We start from the raw sequence: 23,029 nt of genomic DNA on the forward strand, positions 1-23,029 counted from the left end.
GCAGGGCTTCACCAGACAGGGCTTCCACTGCTCCATCTGGGCCGGGCAGGGCCTGCCGTCACCCTGGGGAGCCTGGATCACTGTCCGCCTCCTCCACAGCTTTCCTGCAGAGCAGCACATGAAAAGAAGGAAAGAAGATGAATTATGTATTTCTGAGGACGTTGACTGAGATGAGGAAGACGGTCAGGTCAGAGTGTGGATGTGTAGAGTCATTTAAAATACTATTCTGTCTGTCAAGGTGACCTCTGGGCCAGTCACCACGGGAGCTGCAGGAGATTCTCAAACCAAAGCTGCTATTCTAAAGATGGCCAGCATGAATATAGAAAGGCCAGTTAAATCTAATAAACGCCAAATAAAAAAACAAACATTGCATAATGTGACTTCCACTGTTTCCTGATTCCTGGCTCCTGATTCTGTTACTGGATGAATAAGGTCTGATTCTCCTTTAATGTTCTTCTGTCTCAGGGTAATAATTCAACTCTTCTTTTTTAGCTGACTTCATCATACTCCCTGTAGCCATGTTTTAATATTCACACTCCTTTGTTGTGTTCAAATGAAACCAGTGACTGTCTCAGGATGGGGGGGGGGTATATGAGAAGGGAGGATGGTAGGAGTGTTGGGGGGGGGGTGTGAGGAAACTCTCAATGAGCTGCCGTCTCAGAGGGAATGCATGAGGTTTCTGTCCACGGTAAAACAAACACCACATTCAGCAATAATACTTCAAGTGACACAAAATAGTAAAGTAGGTCTCACGAATCACAGAAACTTAGTGAAGCATTAATACTGATACCAAAGGGCTCATCTACAGCGTTCTCTGGATGGAGACAATACAAGTCAAATAACTGAATCTACTTCTCAAAGGTCATTCTCAGAGCTCTGGGACTTCTCAGAGAGATCATCTACAAATCCACGCAGGATTAGTTGATATGATCTCCAGTAAGTCCCGTTACCCTCCACTTCCTGTTGAACACTATCAGGAACGCGTCCCCGGGTGACGTCTCACCAGCTGTCACTTCTTCTCCCAACAAACCAACCGATGTGCCTGAAGAACGATGAAACGACGGGCCTCTTTAACAGATCTGACCTGAAAGCTGCAGTTGGTAACTTTAATAAAAATAACTTTTTACCATATTTGCTCAACCTATCCGTATATATAATATAATATCAGTCTATCCTGACAGTAGTGCATGAGAAGGATCATCGTCATGTCTGAGCTTCTTTCTTCACTGGTTGTTAAAAGACGCTAGCACCTTGCCATGCTGACAGAAAGCCGTTATCGGCCTCCAGTACGGTGTTCATGCTTCGGTGGTGTCCCCGCGGGGGGCCGTGGCAGCGTTTTGGGGTTGAGCGGTGGGTGGCAGTGAGGGATGCTGGGTAAAAGAAGGCCTGTGCCAGCTGTCACTATCAGTGTTTGGCTGGAGAATACACAACGCCATGATTATCTCTGCACACAGGTTGGACATCCAGGAAGATAGCACTGTTTTTACACCGCCTGATTGATAACAGCACCTCGCTGCTTCCAGGTATAATCATTTACTTGAAATCACAAATCCAGCTCATTGATATTCCTGGCTCAGGAACAGAAATGAACCCTTCCAGGAAAGTATGTCCTCGCAGCCAGCCTGCAGATGAAAAGAAAGACAGGAAGGGAAGCGAGGAGGCCTACCTGCTGTTTCTCCATCGCCTGGGGACAGATTAAGGTTACCACAGTAGCTAAAGCTGGTATTGGTTTCATATCTCCTATTTGCTCTGGTTGCTTCTGCGTGCTGCTCTTCTCAAGGACCGGTGGAGAGCAGAGTGCTCCCTGAGCCCCACAGCACACACTCATAATGGACCACCAATCAATGGCCTGATCCGATGGAGTTACACCGGAGGACATTATTATCCCTCACTCAGTCGGTTTAGGGCTATAACGTTATTGTTTCTCACATCAGGAAGCGTTTCTGGTTTCCCCCATTACTGTGGGAGAGGCCGACCGCCGAGAGGTTGATCGCTGCCAACCGCCGAGAGCCGAACGCTGCCGACCGCCGAGAGCCGATCGCTGCCGACCGCCAAGAGCTGAATGCTGCCGACCGCCGAGAGCCGATCGCTGCCGACCGCCGAGAGGTTGATCGCTGCCGACCGCCGAGAGCCGATCGCTGCCGACCGCCGAGAGCCGATCGCTGCCGACCGCCGAGAGCCGATCGCTGCCGATCCCTGAGAGGTTGATTGCTGCCGACCGCCGAGAGGTTGACCGCTGCCGACCGCCGAGAGCCGATCGCTGCCGATCACTCACAGCGATGAAGGCACTATGCTGGCAAAGCTGTGTGAAGAACCTGTCATGTTGGAATTTAAATGAAATGGAATCAATGACTACATCGAGATTCAGACTGTACTTAGAGGAACCCTGGTTGAGATTCAGACTGTACTTAGAGGAACCCTGGTTGAGATTCCTGCCTTACTGCCATATGAAACAGTTTCAAATCATATTGCTTCTTGTGTTTTTATGGACACAGCCAATGTTAGGAAGCTAAAAAAGGCCATTGACATCAGAGATTTAAAGGTCCAGTGTGCAGGATCCGAGGTGAGGAGATTACAACCAACTGAAGCCTCTCCTGTGTGCCAGGCGTGATGGAGAGCTACGGTGGCCGACACAAGGACGCTAAAGATCCTTTCTAGAGCCAGCTGCTGTAAGAGTAGAGTACGTAGTGTGTACGTGGGAAGTGAGTGGTGAAGCAAGAGAGAGAGAACGTGGCGATGGGATTTTCGGGATATTCTCAACCCAAAGAGTCGTTCATGGGTCGGTTCGAACAGAACGGAACGAACCGGGTCCGATCGTTCTCCCTGTTAAAAATGAACAAATTGCCTACTGCACACACACACACACACACACACACACACATACACACACACATACCTGTCAGCCCACAGGTGTGGGTGCACTCGGACCACGGTGACCAATCAGACAGCTGACAGTTGACGGGACATTCCACCACACAGGAAGCATTCATCTGCCACTTCCTGTCCAGGCCCAGCTGCAGGAGGAAACAGGCTTTTATTCCCTCTTTGTGATGAACCAACAGACGGAGGCTTTAAGAGAAACGCTGCACACCACCCACCTCGTTACACAGCTTCAGGTCCACAGATTTACCGTCGCTACGCACGCAGTCCAGCATGCGGGTTTTGATGCCGTATCCGCACACCGCTCTCTCACTGAGCTGACAGGTACTCCAATCTGCAGAGAGACGTTCCATCAGCATCTCATACAGTACCACCGACATTCACATGTATTCAATGCAGTCCAGTTGTAGAGCATGACTTCCTGTTGCCTCTGCTAACTGAATCCAGCTGACGCTCCGTTAGTCTCACCAGTGATGTTGTAGGAGTAGTGGAAGCAGTTGCTGTTTAGTTTGCAGAGCTCGGTCTCTTTAGTCGGAGGACACTCCTTCTCCTCTCCCGGCTGGCGGAGCTGGTAAGCGCTCCTCTCTCGGGTACCGTTCCCACTGCATGGCTGAGGAGCAGAGGAAAGGGTCGTGACCTATTCAGCCGTACCGTTACAGTATACTGTATACTGTATACTGTATACAGTATACAGTATACAGTATGTGCACGTGATGAGCAAACGGCCTCTGTTAATGTTCTCCTCTCCAGTAAACAGATACATGGATTCTGCTGTGGGCCTACTCATGCAGCAGAGTAATGTATGCACCCTGACGCCAAACCACAGAACACATCAAAGATCCCACTATATCTTTTCATAACATACATATAAACTGGAAAAACAAAGTTCGGAAACTTGTGTTTGGTCGATTATTTCTCTGTTGTTAAAATGCTAATTGGCATTGTATTTTACATCGTTGGAAAGCCTGTTTATTTACCTTCACAATGATGTCCAACTTGTAAGGATCATGCATTTGTGGGATGAGCAGCACAGCTGATTATGTGGGTAGCGCCCAAGAAAAATTTGCCAAAATGCTCCGTCAATGGTAAACAGTGTATTCTCCTGTTGGTACTGACTCTTGTTTTGAGTTGTTTGGTGGATTGGATGATTGAACTCTCTATCAGTAACAAGGAACAAACAAGACATATTGGCTATTTTACCCTTTATTGATTGAATCCACCATCAGGAGCCTCAGTAGTGGTGGAAGATCCATACGCAGCCACAACAGCCTTGCACCTCCTCCTCATGCTGGTCACCAACCCGGTCACACGTTGCTGTGGGATGGCGTTCCATTCCTCAACCAGGATTGGTTGCAGGTCAGCCAGCGTGGTTGTGTTGGTCACTCTAACACGTACAGCACGCCCAAGCTGATCCCACAAGTGTTGAATTGGGTTGAGGTCTGGACTCTTGGCAGGCCGTTCAATTCTCTCTCCTCCCACATTGTGGAGGTAGTCTGTGATAACCCTGGCTCTGTGGGGGGGGTGTTGTTTCTTGGAGGATGAAGTTAGGTCCCAGATTGTGGAGATATGGGATCGCCACTGGCTGCAGAATCTCATCCCGATATCTCCCTGCATTGAGATGGCCTTCAATGATGACAAGCCTTGTTTTGCCAGTGAGGGAGATGCCCCCAGCGAAAGCTGTTACTCGATCGGTTCAACAATCAGCATAGCGTTCTCCACGTCGTCTCCATACTTTGACCTGCCATCCAACTTTGGCAGACAGAACCTGGACTCATCACTGAACATGACATTCCCCCACATGTTCAGGTTCCATTGTCTGTGTTGTCGACACCAGCGCAAACGGGCCCGACGGTGAAGGGCAGTCATTGCAGGCTTCCTGGTAGCCTTATGAGAATTCACTGTTTACCATTGGCACAGCATTTTGGCAAATTCTTCTTGGGTGCTACCCACATCATCAGCTGTGCTGCTCATCCCGCAAATGCATGATCCTTACAAGTTAGACATCATTGCAAAGGTAAATAAACAGGCTTTCCAACGATGTAAAATGCAATGCCAATTAGCATTGTAACAACAGAGAAATAATCGACCAAACACAAGTTTCCAAACTTTGTTTTTCCAGTATATATATATATATATATATATATATATATATATATAAACCTACATCTGCGTCAAATTTGTTGCTTTAATCACAGAATGCACAGTTGTTCTCCTGAACCAGCCCGCTACAACTGTCAATGATCAACTGGAGGCAAAACTGCCCCAAAACAACCCCGTTGTGACAGTTTGAAGACTGTTTAGCTCATTATGTGAACACAAAGCAGGGAGAGACAGAAAGTACTAATCCTTCCTACCAGTGGACACGCGCTCCAGACCGCCCAGTCTGATAACACACAGTCCTCAGGGCACGGCAGACGGCTGTTCCGGGCTCCCAGAGGCATCTCCTCCGGATCACACAGGTAGTCCTCCACCTGCTCAGACGGCCCGTCGATAGTGTTCAGCATACACCTGGACACACGGGGGTTCAGGACGGGGTGAGTCTATACCTGCATTCATCCTCTGTGACGGCATCACAGCATCTCTATTCAGTCCAGCTATTGATCAGTAGGAAGAATTATCTCTGGATATAATCAACCTGCAGTCTATCCTGGTGAAGAGGTAACACATTACTATGTTGGAGATGTCTCTAGAAGCCGGGCGGGGGGGTGCTAGTGTGCAGTGGATGGATTGTATTTGTTTACTAGCGGATCTTACCCCTCCGATACGGGGGAAGCAACACACATGGTTCTGTGTGGGTGGGATCACGTTGAAAGTGACCAATCAGAAGAAGGCCGGTGCCTCTCGTACCCAAACTGTCTAAAGTCGGGTCTATTGACGCGAGCAGAGCAGAGTTACCTGTGACGGGGTTTGATGCTCGCCACAGTGTTTCCCGTGTGAGGCTGTGCATCATCACGTATTGAAATGTATTTATTGTTGACAGCATATTAAACCTTCCAACCTCGGTTTCATTAGAATACATTTAATACTTGATGATCCTTTCTTTCTAGTGTGTATAGGCGATAACGTACAGTATCTCCATGAGTATGAGATTTGAGTTTACAGTTCATTAGGACTTTGGTTTATGGCGTTTTGCTGATCACACTCGTTGACTTCCTGCTTCTTCACACAATATTTGATCCGTATATATTTCAGAGAATTCTGCAAAGAACAGAGATGAGCATAAACGTCTTCGTAGCTTGCACGTCATCTGTGGAGTATGAAAAAACGCCAGTATAAACAAAGCTTTATAATGTGCGAGTGGCAGGTAATATCTGCACGTGTGAAATCATATCATTTGTGTGAGCATGTTTTATTGCGCTCACGACATATGACATAAATCTAATGGCATAGGCGAGTCTCACTGATGCACACCTCTCCTGCAGCTTCCTCCAGACTCCTGATGTCTCACTTTGTGTGTCTATTACCATATATATACTGTATATATACTGTATATATACGTACAGTATATAACCTTCTGAAGAAGCCGGATCCACTGGGCTGAATCTAGAGGTGTCTGACGACATTTATTATGGATCTCATGTCTGAATAAGCAGCCTGGTCACTTTGACAGTCCTACTGTGTCAGACCTGCAGCATCTCCGCTGTCAACACGTCTGAACTGATTGTCTTCAGATCAACGTAAAGGCTCCAGCACGGTGAAACACGCACAGACCGAGATACACTGTGCAGCCTTAACTGCAATAAATGTCCTATTTCAATCATCATCTCTTACTGTATGCACAAAGAAGTATATCAGTTGAATAAACTACAGAATACTGTGATCCCATCTCAAAGATCATCAGAGGAACTGTTCCAGTGAGCTCTGCTTTGATAAACTGACCACATTAATATATCATTTCTTGTCTGAAAGAATCTCCAAACTAACTTTAGTAACAGTTGTTGTACTAATATGAGATAAGAGCTGTTAGTCCTCCTCCATCATCGTGGTGCATGCTGGGATACTTGTCTAAACTAATCCTTGATGAAAGAGGTGGCCAAGAACACTTCTGGATATTTGGGGCTTCATGTTTCTAAATGCAAACTTTGAAATAGAACTTGAGCTGTGAGTGTGACTGTATTCAGTGAGAGTAGAAGTAGAGACATGAACCCAGATGATTGTCTGTCTGAGTCGTAGCTTTGACATGGTTTCATCTTACCTGACTTTCCTGGTCTGGACACCTTCACCACAGTTATCCTTCAGGTCCACGTTGCTGACCTTCCACACACTCCAGGGCTCTGCCAGCCAGACGTACTGCCCACAGTCACTGAGGCACGGCACCACCTCGTACACCTGACACACACACACATCACAGTTACCGGTCGGATCCGGTATGTCTAAACCTCCACGAACTAGCCCTCCTAATGACCTCCTAAACAGGACACGTGTAGTTTAGCAACAGTGTGAACTGAATTTATTGAGATTAATAATGATTCATTAGATAAATATCTAAATAAAACTATTATTCATTGGACTTTTACTATAACAATTTGACTAATTGCAAGAATAACACCATTTCAGAAGTGAAACTAGAAGGTCCAAAATAATATCTAGAAAAAGGTGTGAAAACATAAACTACCATGAATCACCATAAAGCACCATAAAGCACCATAAACTACCATAAAGCACCATAAACTACCATGAATCACCATAAAGCACCATAAAGCACCATAAACCTTACCTGAGCCTGTGGACGGATCCATCCATCACGGATGAGAAAGGAAGAACAGAGAAGAAGTATTCAGATTATTGCACTCAGGAATCAAACTGAATTATACATTTAAAGTGAAATAGTAACGGTAACCTTCCTCTCATCTGGCGTTATAAATACATGTTCAAACTGAGACCCGTCTCACCTGGTTGACGTGGTCCAGTTTAGGACACGGCCGTCCTCCGTTGTAGGGCTTTTCTCTGAGCCACTTGGAGCGAACTTTGACCCCACTGCCGCAGGACTTACTGCAGCGCGACCAGTTGGACCACTCGCTCAGTTTGCAGTCAGACGGACAGGCGATGATGCACGCCTCCTCGATGTACCCTGGAACCGATCACATGACAACAAACTGATACATCAAACACAATAACAACGGATTTTCTCACCAGAAACCAATCAGCTGCCTTGATGCCAATCAGGAACTTCCCTCAGGCATTAAAGCATTCTCACGGTTCCTCCCTGATGAGGACTCAGACTCACCCATGCAGAGCTTTATCTGACTCCTGCCATGAACAAACCTACATCACTGATCTGCAGCTGGAGCCAGAAGACACGTCCATCAGCAAAAAGGAGCAAACCATGACCATGTTACCCCCCCACACCCTAATACTCCCTAGTGTTGGGACCCACACCACTCAACATGGAGGAATAATGCCAACCGCTGCTATGACCACACTATTACTAAATCCTTCAACTGTTAGTAGCTGATTGGTGATTTCTGGTTACAGTTATTAAATATATTATTAACCAGAGATCCAAATTGACTTTTGACTGCCATTTTAATGCCTTTTTGAGCTCCTGTACCAACACAATTTGGTGCCCCGTTATTAGCAATATAAAGAAAATGTATTCCTATGAATTGTATTGATATTCATAATTATCTTTAATATGTACTAATAACCAGACCAGGTCCTACCTGCGTCCCCAACACTAGCACAAGAGAACCAATCAAAGACTCCTGAATCAGAGAGGAAGCAGCAGCAGCGACTCGGAGTCCGATTTCTTTTTACCGTTACAGACAGTTTCCATGGAGCAGCGCCGTACCGGGAGGAACGCTTTGACTCACCACCAGACCGTCAACGAGCAAACTCAGACACTCATTCCCCCCCGAGTGCTTTGATGTGTTCTCTATCGACTCAGGGCCGAGACGCAGAATACGACAGGCCTGTGATTCTTTATTCCCTTTCCTCCCTTTGTTGGGATACACTGTGAATGTTAATACAGCTCCCGCTAAGTGGACCGACAGATTCAGACCGCTGGCAGCAAACACATCCCCAACTTCCCCTGATTGATTGTTAGAAAGACTCACTGATAACTGACCCTTAGTGGGGTCAAATGTCATCAGTCTATCAGGTCAATTCATCCCAACTATTTGGACAGGATTGCTAACTGAAGAACAATTGTAGCCTGCTTTACCTATTCCAGTGAGTTAATGTATTAACCCTAACCCTAACCCTAACCCTAACCCTAACCCTTATGCATTGAGCATCCAGCAGGACTCAAATTAAGAAATCTGTGGAGACAAGTGGTGGTATTCAGTGGTGTCCCATTTCAGGGACTGTCTCCTTTGCGGTCCATATTTTAAGACGAGTTACCTCCAACAATAGTCAGTGACTGTCGGTGCCTTCCACAACAACACATACGAGCCTCGCGACATAGACATTCCATCATCTTCTGATCGGTCATCTCTATTAAGGTAGGTTGAGATTAGGACACTAGAACTATGTGGTCAAAGTTAGAAGGAGATCGTGGTCATAGTTGAAGACATCACAGTTGACTGGTAGGAGAAAGTGTGAGAACCCAGGTCTCTGATTATCGGCTCCGTTCTCCTCCCTGAGAGGCTTCGTGCAAAAAAGTCGCCAGAAAAAAACATTGGCATTGTACGTTTCTGCAAACCAATGGGATACGTAGAATATTTACGTTTCTGAACCAAAAATATGTTTCATAAATATGTTTCATAAATATGTTTCATAAATATGTTTCCTATCAGTCTCGTATCGCACAATGCCACGTGATTAACGTTGTGAAACCATTACCAAGACTACTTGGTAATGGTTAGAAAATAGATCAGCAAACGGATTCAGTAATGTCGGTGGCAGTGATGTCCATCACATGTTTGTTAACATTATCCACCAGTAGCTACTGGTCACACTGGTCATACTGGTCATACTGGTCATACTGGTCACACTGGTCATACTGGTCATACTGGTTTTACTGGTCATACTGTCCGTACTGGTCACACTGGTCGCACTGGTCGCACTGGTCGCACTGGTCACACTGGTCGCACTGGTCGCACTGGTCATACTGGTCACACTGGTCACACTGGTCACACTGGTCATACTGGTCACACTGGTCACACTGGTCACAGTGGTCGTACTGGTCATACTGGTCACACTGGTCACACTGGTCACACTGGTCACACTGGTCAACAACACTCCTGAGAGTTTATTACATGGGTATAAATGATGGAAGTCAGACATAAACTCCATTTCTGTTTAACCTGGACGAGTTGTACATGTAGAAATAATACGGACACATTCACTAAATACCTGGTGATTCTTAATGTGTTGAAGCTAAATGCTGTAACTTGTAAATGTTTAATGATTTGTCAGCAGTTTGAGGAAACCTTCCTGGTGTTCATTTGAATCAGTGTTTCATTGTGATCCTCACTGTCAGTTGTAAAGATGAAGAAGAGTTAGGATGAAGGTCAGTGACGTATTAGAGCATGGACCACTCACCATGGCTGTTGCAGCGAGACGTCTCCACTATGCGGTTGTCCTGGTCGTAGCACACCATGGCCTGGTAACGGTATCCTTGGCCACACTCCTTGATGTCACCTTGGATCTTCATGCCCAGTTGCCCCTCCAGGCGGCCGCCCTCCGGTAGGACGCAGTCCGACCAGTTGCCCACCGGCTGGGCGTTGTATTTATTACATGGGCAGTACTGGGTCTCGCTCAGGGGATACACCTGGTGGTTCTTACACTGGTCACGCTTTTTGCTCTTCCCTGCAACAAAAACCCAACATATTAACTGTTGACTTTGTTAATGTTGGGATGTTCTGGTCTGTAAACAGGTCACGGAGCCCCCAGCGGTTAGAACCCTGCTTGGATTAGGGCAGTTCCTGGTGGAACTGGAGGAATTTAGATTTACCGGATACTCAGTCAACTTTACACAAATAAAAAAGTTCAAATTCAAATTCAGTTTTTCCCATCCACTGATCTTCTTCTAAATATTGATGTAATCTGGAAGTCAGCCACTCACCAACCAGCATCCTCTTGCGGGTCCTGACGCCTACGCAGTCGGCTGAGCAGGAGGAGAACTTGGACCAGCTGCTGAGTTGACAGTCTTCCTGGCAGGGCAGCTGGCAGGGGTGTGTGATGGGCGGCATGGAGCTGGCAAACTTCAGACAAGCCTCGATGTCTGCCTGCCCACCGTCCTGCTTCCGGCACGAGACGGCTTCAGGGGAAGAGGAGCGAATAAAGTCATCGTGAGGATGGAGACTTCATGGTCAACTTCAGTTTAGATGATGAGAACATGAGTCTGATGCTCCACTAAGCCTCCAGACAGTAAGCCCCTATAGCTCTGTCCAAACAGGCTCTAATAGATGAGAGATAGATCTGTAATAGATGAGAGATAGATCTCTAATAGATGAAAGATAGATCTGTAATAGATGAGAGATAGATCTCTAATAGATGAGATAGATCTCTACTAGATGAGAGAGATCTCTACTAGATGAGAGAGATCTCTACTAGATGAGAGATAGGTCTCTAATAGATGAGAGAGATCTCTAATAGATGAGAGATAGATCTCTAATAGATGAGATAGGTCTCTACTAGATGAGAGAGATCTCTACTAGATGAGAGATAGATCTGTAATAGATGAGATAGATCTCTACTAGATGAGAGAGATCTCTACTAGATGAGAGATAGGTCTCTAATAGATGAGAGAGATCTCTAATAGATGAGAGATAGATCTCTAATAGATGAGATAGGTCTCTAATAGATGAGAGATAGATCTCTAATAGATGAGAGATAGGTCTCTAATAGATGAGAGATAGATCTCTACTAGATGAGATAGATCTCTAATAGATGAGATAGATCTCTACTAGATGAGAGATAGGTCTCTAATAGATGAGAGATAGATCTCTACTAGATGAGAGATAGGTCTCTAATAGATGAGAGATAGGTCTCTAATAGATGAGAGATAGGTCTCTAATAGATGAGAGATAGATCTCTACTAGATGAGATAGATCTCTAATAGATGAGAGATAGACGTCTAATAGATGAGATAGATCTCTAATAGATGAGAGATAGGTCTCTAATAGATGAGATAGATCTCTAATAGATGAGAGATAGGTCTCTAATAGATGAGAGATAGGTCTCTAATAGATGAGAGATAGGTCTCTAATAGATGAGAGATAGATCTCTACTAGATGAGATAGATCTCTAATAGATGAGAGATAGACGTCTAATAGATGAGATAGATCTCTAATAGATGAGAGATAGGTCTCTAATAGATGAGAGATAGATCTCTACTAGATGAGAGATAGGTCTCTAATAGATGAGATAGATCTCTAATAGATGAGAGATAGGTCTCTAATAGATGAGAGATAGGTCTCTAATAGATGAGAGATAGATCTCTACTAGATGAGAGAGATCTCTAATAGATGAGAGATAGGTCTCTAATAGATGAGAGATAGATCTCTAATAGATGAGAGATAGGTCTCTAATAGATGAGATAGATCTCTACTAGATGAGAGAGATCTCTAATAGATGAGAGATAGACATCTAATAGATGAGATAGATCTCTAATAGATGAGATAGATCTCTAATAGATGAGAGATAGGTCTCTAATAGATGAGAGAAAGACATCTAATAGATGAGATAGATCTCTAATAGATGAGATAGATCTCTAATAGATGAGAGATAGGTCTCTAATAGATGAGAGATAGGTCTCTAATAGATGAGAGATAGATCTCTAATAGATGAGAGATAGACGTGGCCTGCAGACGCAGCAGCTTCCTAAATAACACATCCACTCTGCATGCAGACATTCAGAACGCTGCTGAGCTTTAGACGATGACTGGACATCTCAACAGGAGGGACCGGTATTCTTACGAAAAACAATATTTCACCTCTCAATTATTCAAAAAATAAAAGTATGCAATATCATTTAAATGTGCTGATCTGTGATCTGTGATCTGATCTGTGACCTGATCTGTGATCTGATCTGTGACCTGATCTGTGCTCTGATCTGTGATCTGATCTGTGATCTGTGATCTGATCTGTGACCTGATCTGTGATCTGATCTGTGATCTGATCTGTGATCTGATCTGTGACCTGATCTATGATCTGATCTGTGCTCTGATCCGTGACCTGATCCGTGATCTGATCTGTGATCTGATCTGTGACCTGATCTGTGCTCTGATCTGTGATCTGATCTGTGACCTGATCTGTGCTCTGATCTGTGATCTGATCCGTGACCTGATCTGTGACCTGATCTGTAATCTGATCTGTGACCTGATCTGTGCTCTGATCTGTGATCTGATCTGTGATCTGATCTGTGCTCTGATCTGTGATCTGATCTGTGACCTGATCTGTGATCTGATCTGTGATCTGATCTGTGATCTGATCCGTGATCTGATCCGTGCTCTGATCCGTGATCTGATCCGTGATCTGATCCGTGACCTGATCTGTGACCTGATCTGTGATCTGATCTGTGCTCTGATCTGTGATCTGATCTGTGATCTGATCTGTGATCTGATCCGTGATCTGATCTGTGCTGCTGCTCCTTCTTTGTAAGTCATACGTTTAGTAAACGTATTCCGATGACGTCTTTGCTGATAAAACACATGGACCTGTGGAAGTTTTGATCTTTTAGAAAGCTGCTCCACATCTTGTTGTAAACCCATCTATCATAGTTTGAGCTGGACAAACAGTAAGAAGATGATCTAATGGTTTAAATGAGCAGTCAGTTGTAGTTCACTTTAGCTCGTCCTGATGTGATAAACACACTGCTGCTGGACGGACGCTTCAAAATGACCTTAGTCAAGAAAACACAGGGGACAATACGTTAGGAATAAAAAGGCATTATTTCAGGGTGTCCTTCAGTCTTCCTCTCTGATACACACACACGCACGCGCGCGCGCACACACACACGCGCACGCGCGCACGCACACGCACGCGCACACTCACGCACGCGCACGCGCACACACACACACACACATACACACACGCACACGCACACGCACACACACTCACACACACACACACACACACACACACACACACACTCACGCGCACACACGCACGCACACACACACACACACACACACACACTCACACACACACACACACACACACACACACTCACACACTCATGGGAAATAGAAGTAAGGGCTGTAAAGCGTCTATTTGCCTCCATGCGTTGATTTGAGTGAGTAGTAAGAGGCTGGTATTGAGTTGTGTCTCTGCAGATCAGAGGATACTGTTACAGGTAATGGAACATAATGACAGCAGCCTCCCAAGATGGAGGAGCAGGATGCTCATCACTGGAATCAGATAATGTTCCTCCGTCTCTGAGAGTCTAACGGGAGTCTGAGCTCAGAAGCAGTCTGAAATACATCTTCTATTCTTTATAATAATGTAAAGATGAATAATATCAACCTGTCTTCTTATTGACAGAACAAGAAACCAACAAGATAAGAAGACAGATCTATGGTCTATTTATTTACTTACAAATGTGCACTTTCTGTTCCGTTACGAACACAAACTACGTTCCATCATCAGACTGGAGACGTAACCTCTTTAAAGATGGTGAGTAGTACTCGCTATCTTTCAATGTTTGTGCTTTTTAAACACAAAACACAGGTTTTATACTGCGACACAATCCAGCCAACAGTAGCCTCAGTAAACTCTCAGCTGATCTCCAGCTGATCTCCAGCCTGCTGCCTCCTTATTCAGGTGTTTGTAGTAAAATGAGGAGGCATCGTATACTGTCAGCCGTTCCTCGTCCGTTGTGTCACTTTCAAAGTAAACGTCGGGAATAAATAGAAACAGGGCGTCTGACAAAAGTTCAGCTCAAAACTTCTCACCGTGCAGCGCTGCGCTTCGTCGCTCGCGCCCATTTAGTTCATTCCAACAGAAAACAATGTAATCAGAGTGATTTTGTCACTGACTCTGACTGACGCTCGCCTTGCATCCTGTTTGGAGGCTGTAATCTGTCGGCTACATGCATCCCGATATATTAGACCTCTCTGCGTCGTACACATCACGTTCCCTCTAGATGTTTTGTTTGTGAACCCCCAACATTAAAGTTCAAACTGCACCGATAACAAGTCGACTGTCTCGATTCTCCCTGAGACCCCAGGTCACCTTAAATGAACGGTGCATGTTGGGAGACTCTCTACCCGAACACCCCCGCTGTTAAACCTGTGCTTTTATTCATTGGTATTGTGGAGTTGAGAAAGCGATATCTGAGACTCCGTTACACTTAAACTGTAACATTCACATCCCTCATTCTCAGTCCCAGAACATTTACAGCTACATTAAAGTAGTATGCCGCCCCCCAGGTACCGCTTTGATGCCAGATCCACTATCCCAGGCTCCAGCAAAGAGAGAATATAAAGATGGAACGAAGTGATCAGCGGTCCCAGATCACCACCATCAGAACCTCAAGATGACACCTCCCGTATCCGTAAAGGGGGAGACAGTGGGGACATGTTGTCCAGCTCTTTATACAGTCTATGGTTCATATAGAGAATATATATAGTGTGTGTGTGTGTGTGTGTCTGTCCTCACCCCGAACCTGCAGGCCCGGTCCACAGATCTCCTGAGCTCCAGGACTGTCCTGACGTACCGACCATGGAACCAGCTGGCATCGCCGCCACTTGTGGGTTTTCCACCTAAAGAAGAAGAAGAAGAAGAAGAAGAAGAAGAAGAAGAAGAAGTATACCAATCAGAGGCGTCTTGAATTTAGATGCAGGGGGGGATGGTTGCTAATTGTAAAAACTAGGAGGTTGTCCGTGTGTAACGTATGCAGGTGTTTATGTTGAATAGGACCACACACCTTTATAGTTATAGTAATATAGTAATATAGTTACCTGTATAGTTATAGTAATATAGTAATATAGTAATATAGTTACCTGTATAATAGTAATATAGTTACCTGTATAGTTATAGTAATATAGTAATATAGTTACCTGTATAATAGTAATATAGTTACCTGTATAGTTATAGTAATATAGTAATATAGTAATATAGTTACCTGTATAGTTATAGTAATATAGTAATATAGTAATATAGTAATATAGTAATATAGTAATATAGTTACCTGTATAGTTATAGTAATATAGTTACCTGTATAGTTATAGTAATATAGTAATATAGTAATATAGTAATGTAGTAATATAGTAATGTAGTAATGTAGTAATATAGTAATATAGTAATATAGTAATATAGTAATATAGTAATGTAGTAATATAGTAATGTAGTAATGTAATAATATAGTAATATAGTAATATAGTAATGTAGTAATATAGTAATATAGTTACCTGTATAGTTATAGTAATATAGTAATATAGTTACCTGTATAGTAATATAGTAATATAGTAATATAGTAATATAGTAATGTAGTAATATAGTAATATAGTTACCTGTATAGTTATAGTAATATAGTAATATAGTTACCTGTATAGTAATATAGTAATATAGTAATATAGTAATATAGTAATGTAGTAATATAGTAATATAGTAATATAGTAACATAGTAATATAGTAATATAGTAATATAGTTACCTGTATAGTTATAGTAATATAGTTACCTGTATAGTTATAGTAATATAGTAATATAGTAATATAGTAATATAGTAATGTAGTAATGTAGTAATATAGTAATATAGTAATATAGTAATATAGTAATATAGTAATGTAGTAATATAGTAATGTAGTAATGTAATAATATAGTAATATAGTAATATAGTAATGTAGTAATATAGTAATATAGTTACCTGTATAGTTATAGTAATATAGTAATATAGTAATATAGTTACCTGTATAGTAATATAGTAATATAGTAATATAGTAATGTAGTAATATAGTAATATAGTAATATAGTAATATAGTAATATAGTAATATAGTAATATAGTTACCTGTATAGTTATAGTAATATAGAAATATAGTAATATAGTTACCTGTATAGTTATAGTAATATAATAATATAGTAATATAGTAATGTAGTAATGTAGTAATATAGTAATATAGTAATATAGTAATATAGTAATATAGTTACCTGTATAGTTATAGTAATATAGTAATATAGTAATATAGTTACCTGTATAGTTATAGTAATATAATAATATAGTAATATAGTAATGTAGTAATGTAGTAATATAGTAATATAGTAATATAGTAATATAGTAATATAGTTACCTGTATAGTTATAGTAATATAGTTACCTGTATAGTTATAGTAATATAGTAATATAGTAATATAGTAATATAGTAATGTAGTAATATAGTAATATAGTAATATAGTAACATAGTAATATAGTAATATAGTAATATAGTTACCTGTATAGTTATAGTAATATAATAATATAGTAATATAGTAATGTAGTAATGTAGTAATATAGTAATATAGTAATATAGTAATATAGTAATATAGTTACCTGTATAGTTATAGTAATATAGTAATATAGTAATATAGTTACCTGTATAGTTATAGTAATATAGTTACCTGTATAGTTATAGTAATATAGTAATATAGTAATATAGTAATATAGTAATATAGTAATATAGTAATATAGTTACCTGTATAGTTATAGTAATATAGTAATATAGTAATATAGTTACCTGTATAGTTATAGTAATATAATAATATAGTAATATAGTAACATAGTAATATAGTAATATAGTTACCTGTATAGTTATAGTAATATAGTAATATAGTAATATAGTTACCTGTATAGTTATAGTAATATAGTAATATAGTTACCTGTATAGTTATAGTAATATAGTAATATAGTAATATAGTAATATAGTAATATAGTTACCTGTATAGTTATAGTAATATAGTAATATAGTAATATAGTAATATAGTAATATAGTAATGTAGTAATATAGTAATATAGTAATATAGTAATATAGTTACCTGTATAGTTATAGTAATATAGTAATATAGTAATATAGTAATATAGTAATGTAGTAATATAGTAATATAGTAATATAGTAATATAGTAATATAGTTACCTGTATAGTTATAGTAATATAGTAATATAGTTACCTGTATAGTTATAGTAATATAGTTACCTGTATAGTTATAGTAATATAGTAATATAGTAATATAGTAATATAGTAATATAGTAATATAGTTACCTGTATAGTTATAGTAATATAGTAATATAGTAATATAGTAATATAGTAATATAGTAATGTAGTAATATAGTAATATAGTAATATAGTAATATAGTTACCTGTATAGTTATAGTAATATAGTAATATAGTAATATAGTTACCTGTATAGTTATAGTAATATAGTAATATAGTAATATAGTAATATAGTAATATAGTAATGTAGTAATATAGTAATATAGTAATATAGTAATATAGTTACCTGTATAGTTATAGTAATATAGTAATATAGTTACCTGTATAGTTATAGTAATATAGTAATATAGTAATATAGTAATATAGTAATGTAGTAATATAGTAATATAGTAATATAGTAATATAGTTACCTGTATAGTTATAGTAATATAGTAATATAGTTACCTGTATAGTTATAGTAATATAGTAATATAGTAATATAGTAATATAGTAATATAGTTACCTGTATAGTTATAGTAATATAGTAATATAGTAATATAGTAATATAATAATATAGTTACCTGTATAGTTATAGTAATATAGTAATATAGTAACATAGTAATATAGTAACATAGTAATATAGTAATATAGTAATATAGTTATCTGTATAGTTATAGTAATATAATAATATAGTAATATAGTTACCTGTATAGTTATAGTAATATAGTAATATAGTAACATAGTAATATAGTAACATAGTAATATAGTAATATAGTAATATAGTTATCTGTATAGTTATAGTAATATAGTAATATAGTTACCTGTATAGTTATAGTAATATAGTAATATAGTTACCTGTATAGTTATAGTAATATAGTAATATAGTTACCTGTATAGTTATAGTAATATAATAATATAGTTACCTGTATAGTTATAGTAATATAGTAATATAGTAATATAGTTACCTGTATAGTTATAGTAATATAGTAATATAGTAATATAGTAATATAATAATATAGTTACCTGTATAGTTATAGTAATATAGTAATATAGTACTATAGTTACCTGTATAGTTATAGTAATATAGTAATATAGTAATATAGTTACCTGTATAGTTATAGTAATATAGTAATATAGTAATATAGTTACCTGTATAGTTATAGTAATATAATAATATAGTAATATAGTAATATAGTAATATAGTTACCTGTATAGTTATAGTAATATAATAATATAGTAATATAGTAACATAGTAATATAGTAACATATTAATATAGTAATATAGTAATATAGTAATATAGTTACCTGTATAGTTATAGTAATATAGTAATATAGTAATATAGTAATGTAGTAATATAGTAATATAGTAATATAGTAATGTAGTAATATAGTAATATAGTAACATAGTAATATAGTAATATAGTAATATAGTAATATAGTAACATAGTAATATAGTAATATAGTAATATAGTAATATAGTAATATAGTAATGTAGTAATATAGTAATATAGTAATATAGTAATATAGTAACATAGTAATATAGTAATATAGTAATATAGTAATATAGTAATATAGTAATGTAGTAATATAGTAATATAGTAATATAGTTACCTGTATCCTTGGCAGACAGACGGAGCGTCACACTCTCTCTCCTGGGTCAACACCTCAGGACAGTCCTGTCCCCCGTTGGCTGGTAACTGGATGATAATACGTTTCCTGTACTGCTTCTTCTTGATGTTACCACCTGAGCAAAGACACACACACACACACACACACACACACACACAGTTTCATATATCTGTAGATTCACCCTGAAACTGAACCTACCGGAGCTTCCGAGAGACAGTGAAGTCATCGGCGGCTCTCAGAGGGTCAAACATGTCACAGTGCTATATAATGCTATTCTGAGTGCATGAGGATTTCTCTCTGCTGATGCTGAAATAATGATGAGCAGATTTGGTTTGCTTCATTAACAGACAAGCAGTCACACAGAAGCCAACAGAACCCACCTGCTCGACATGTGGACGGACAGGTGCTCCACTCGCTGTAGGGAGTGACCACACAGTCCCTCTTGCAGGGCAGTAAGCAGGGCCGGACGGTGTCTGGACGCAGACTCTCTGGACACCTGGAAGGACAAACACACAGAGAACCCTTTAAAGTGGGATGGAGATGTGCTGGATCAGAGCCAGAGGAACCGTGCTGGGTCTTCTGTGACTGTAGCAGAGGATAGTTAACGTGTAGACATGTTTCCATGTTGTAGTTCTTTACTGCAGCTCATTACATCTGGAATGAACCAACGAGGTTAAAGTGGAGACTCTCCTCCCAGAAACACACACAGTGTAATAATGACACCTAATACCTAAATACAACATACAGTATGTCTTACTTTAACACCTGGTATCTCTACAAAGGGCCTTTATGTTTGGTTTGTGTAGTTTATTTTTGTAGACCAGTTAAAGGAGGAACAGAACAGAAGAGAAGCAGTGATGGAGGGAAACGGGTGGAAGAGTTACTGAAGCTTATCACAGAGTGATGTGAGGAAAGTTACATTCCTCTTGTCCTTATGAATTAGGATGTAGAAAATGGAAATGTCAGTGTGAACCCATCAATGCTAAAGAAGTTGGGGACACCTTAGAGACATTTGTGATACACTCGTCTAATGAGTTTTCATTTTTGCAGCGATGAGCCCAAACTGTCGTTTCACAATGTTTTCTGCATCTCAAAGTCTCGTTTCCTCTCTGATGATTATTACATTCTGAGAATCATTTCCTTAATAGGCAAACGTCTGCATTTCCTCTCATCAGTAGTCATTAGCCGGGCTGCACTGAAAATTAACCCTTTCCTAGATCTAGAAATCCATTCCCTAAAGAAAAGTAGAGGCGTCATCTGTTAGTAGAGCCAACCGGGAAATTAGCTCTGCTCACAATCCCCCCTGGCAGAGCACTGGTTCAATTACTATTCAAAGAGAAGACGTGTGATATGTTAAAATATATCTATATATTTATTATCATCGTTTTTTACCAGATTTGAACCTGATGACACCTAATGAATGTCCTAATACATATTTCATGTTTGTTATCATGCTGACGCGTCAGACTGATCCGATGCCAGTCTGTGTTTAGTGGAGGTGTCCTCCTGTCATCGTGGCCACAGCTGCTGCTGCTGCTGGTGGAAGCGGTCCATGCTGGATGTGAAAGTGTGTCCCAAGGCGGCGGCTCGCTGCTCAGCGTGTAACGCTGGTTTCAGGAGTCAGCGCAGGAATCAAAAGTGAGATTAATTTCCATACGCAGCATGGGGGCTGGAGGGGCTGGGGGAGGGTCTGCCAGCGTAGTGCCGCCGCGCTGCCAGAACGCTCCCGTTCTGTTGAATAAATAAATAGATAATTCATGTTCCCAGCAGATGCCTTCAGGGGGGAAACAGACCCAGATGCTTAAAACAGCTCATCAGCTCACACCTCTGCCAGACAGCAGCAACAACAGACTAACCAGGAGACTAAACGGCACAATGTGCAAACAGAGTCTGCAACCAAAACCCAAGGCTGCCTTTCACGTATACAAACGGAAGCATCAGAACTGAAGCAATCTGGGAACCCGTCGGCTGTCGGTCCGATCGCGATTCAGCCTCTGCGGGCAACGTGTTGAGTTGAGAGACGACGTCTACGACCAGATTGATCCCCAAGTAGCCAGTTTACAGACGATAGCCGATGGCTTCCTGTTTACCTACATTCAACCAAAGCCCGCTCAGACATGATTGGTCAATACTACTCAGACTACAGACAGAAACCAGAACACTTCAGACACCAAAATCTCTTCACATGCAGAGCCGATAGCTCCAGATAATAATATGTGCCAAAATTCAAATTTACTAATTTATTTTCATCTGAAAATGTGATTCCCTCAATCTTTCTTCACATTGAACGTTAAAGAGCAGATCATATAGGTGGGGGTGTGAGGAGCTGCTAGTTTTATACATATCTGTTCCCCAGTGTAAACACAGGAGCTTTGGTTATATACCTATCAGCTGTGTGCTCGGGATCAGACAGGAGACTTCTTCACCTCTGTTTCTGTGAAATCATGTTTTTAGCATCAGTTTATGCTCAGTGGCTCTAAATACTACAATACCCAGAAGCCTCATCTGCGGCTGCTATTGGAGAAGAAGCAAGTCAATCAGAGACCTCGTAAAGGCTTGATGCAACTGGGAACAACCGACAGCACCAGCTGTAGGTTGTCCGATCTACCAAAGCTGACTGTGAATGTAGAAGAGAACTCATTTAACTCATTTAAACTGCTCAATCTTTTATCAGCTTTCTAGCTACAGCGAGCTGCAGAACTCTGAGCTTGGTGATCAGATGTTTCTTTCTGAAATGTGCCTTTCGAGTCATGGATAACCTTTCTCCTTCACTTATTTCCACAGGCTTTAACCCTAACCCTAACCCTAACCCTAATCTAATCTAACCCTAACCCTAACCCTAACCCTAATCTAATCTAACCCTAACCCTAACCCTAATCTAATCTAACCCTAACCCTAACCCTAATCTAATCTAACCCTAACCCTAACCCTAATCTAATCTAACCCTAACCCTAATCTAATCTAACCCTAACCCTAATCTAATCTAACCCTAACCCTAACCCTAACCCTAATCTAACCCTAACCCTAACCCTAATCTAATCCTAACCCTAACCCTAACCCTAACCCTAACCCTAATCCTAATCTAATCCTAACACTAACCCTAACCCTAACCCTAATCTAATCTAATCCTAACACTAACCCTAACCCTAACCCTAATCTAATCTAACCCTAACCCTAACCCTAACGCTAACCCTCTCCTTCAGTTATTTCCACGGGCTTTAACCCTAACCCAGCAGAGGTGCTTTCTTCTTTTCTACTGATGAGTTTCAATGGGGAAAGCGTACCAACTTCCATCTTTACTGTCTTTACAGGAAAAGAAACATGAACCATGTATTTGACTTCATGAGCCCTGGACCCAGGAAAAGACTTGCTTACCTTGGTAACTCCTTCCTACGTGTAATCATATGAAGTATAATAATAACAACCAGATGAATAGTCCTGTGGTTCACTGTGTGTAACAGAGATGGAA

The 23,029-nt window shown here is 40.6% G+C and overlaps 1 protein-coding gene across 2 annotated transcripts in view; it reads right to left on the minus strand.

The window, feature by feature from the left end:
• thsd7aa (thrombospondin, type I, domain containing 7Aa) overlaps positions 1 to 23,029 on the minus strand; it is a 143,087-nt gene that overhangs the window by 17,480 nt on the left and 102,578 nt on the right. For both annotated transcript variants that reach the window (XR_005210309.1, XM_037795193.1), the window contains exons 9-21: positions 19,941 to 20,056; positions 19,543 to 19,675; positions 15,427 to 15,530; positions 10,889 to 11,083; positions 10,366 to 10,632; positions 7,773 to 7,951; positions 7,598 to 7,603; positions 7,076 to 7,209; positions 5,235 to 5,388; positions 3,349 to 3,490; positions 3,099 to 3,214; positions 2,897 to 3,014; positions 1 to 104 (exon numbers count right to left, since the gene is read on the minus strand). The exon at positions 1 to 104 is cut by the window's left edge and continues 42 nt beyond it. Coding sequence is in view for 1 of the 2 variants with exons in the window: in XM_037795193.1 (XP_037651121.1) it covers positions 1 to 104; positions 2,897 to 3,014; positions 3,099 to 3,214; positions 3,349 to 3,490; positions 5,235 to 5,388; positions 7,076 to 7,209; positions 7,598 to 7,603; positions 7,773 to 7,951; positions 10,366 to 10,632; positions 10,889 to 11,083; positions 15,427 to 15,530; positions 19,543 to 19,675; positions 19,941 to 20,056 (1,768 nt within the window). In the remaining variant the exon portion in view is untranslated. The remainder of the gene's footprint in view (positions 105 to 2,896; positions 3,015 to 3,098; positions 3,215 to 3,348; positions 3,491 to 5,234; positions 5,389 to 7,075; positions 7,210 to 7,597; positions 7,604 to 7,772; positions 7,952 to 10,365; positions 10,633 to 10,888; positions 11,084 to 15,426; positions 15,531 to 19,542; positions 19,676 to 19,940; positions 20,057 to 23,029) is intronic.

This window comes from Sebastes umbrosus, chromosome 15 (assembly GCF_015220745.1).
Source record: "Sebastes umbrosus isolate fSebUmb1 chromosome 15, fSebUmb1.pri, whole genome shotgun sequence".
NCBI classification, from domain to species: Eukaryota; Metazoa; Chordata; class Actinopteri; order Perciformes; family Sebastidae; genus Sebastes; species Sebastes umbrosus.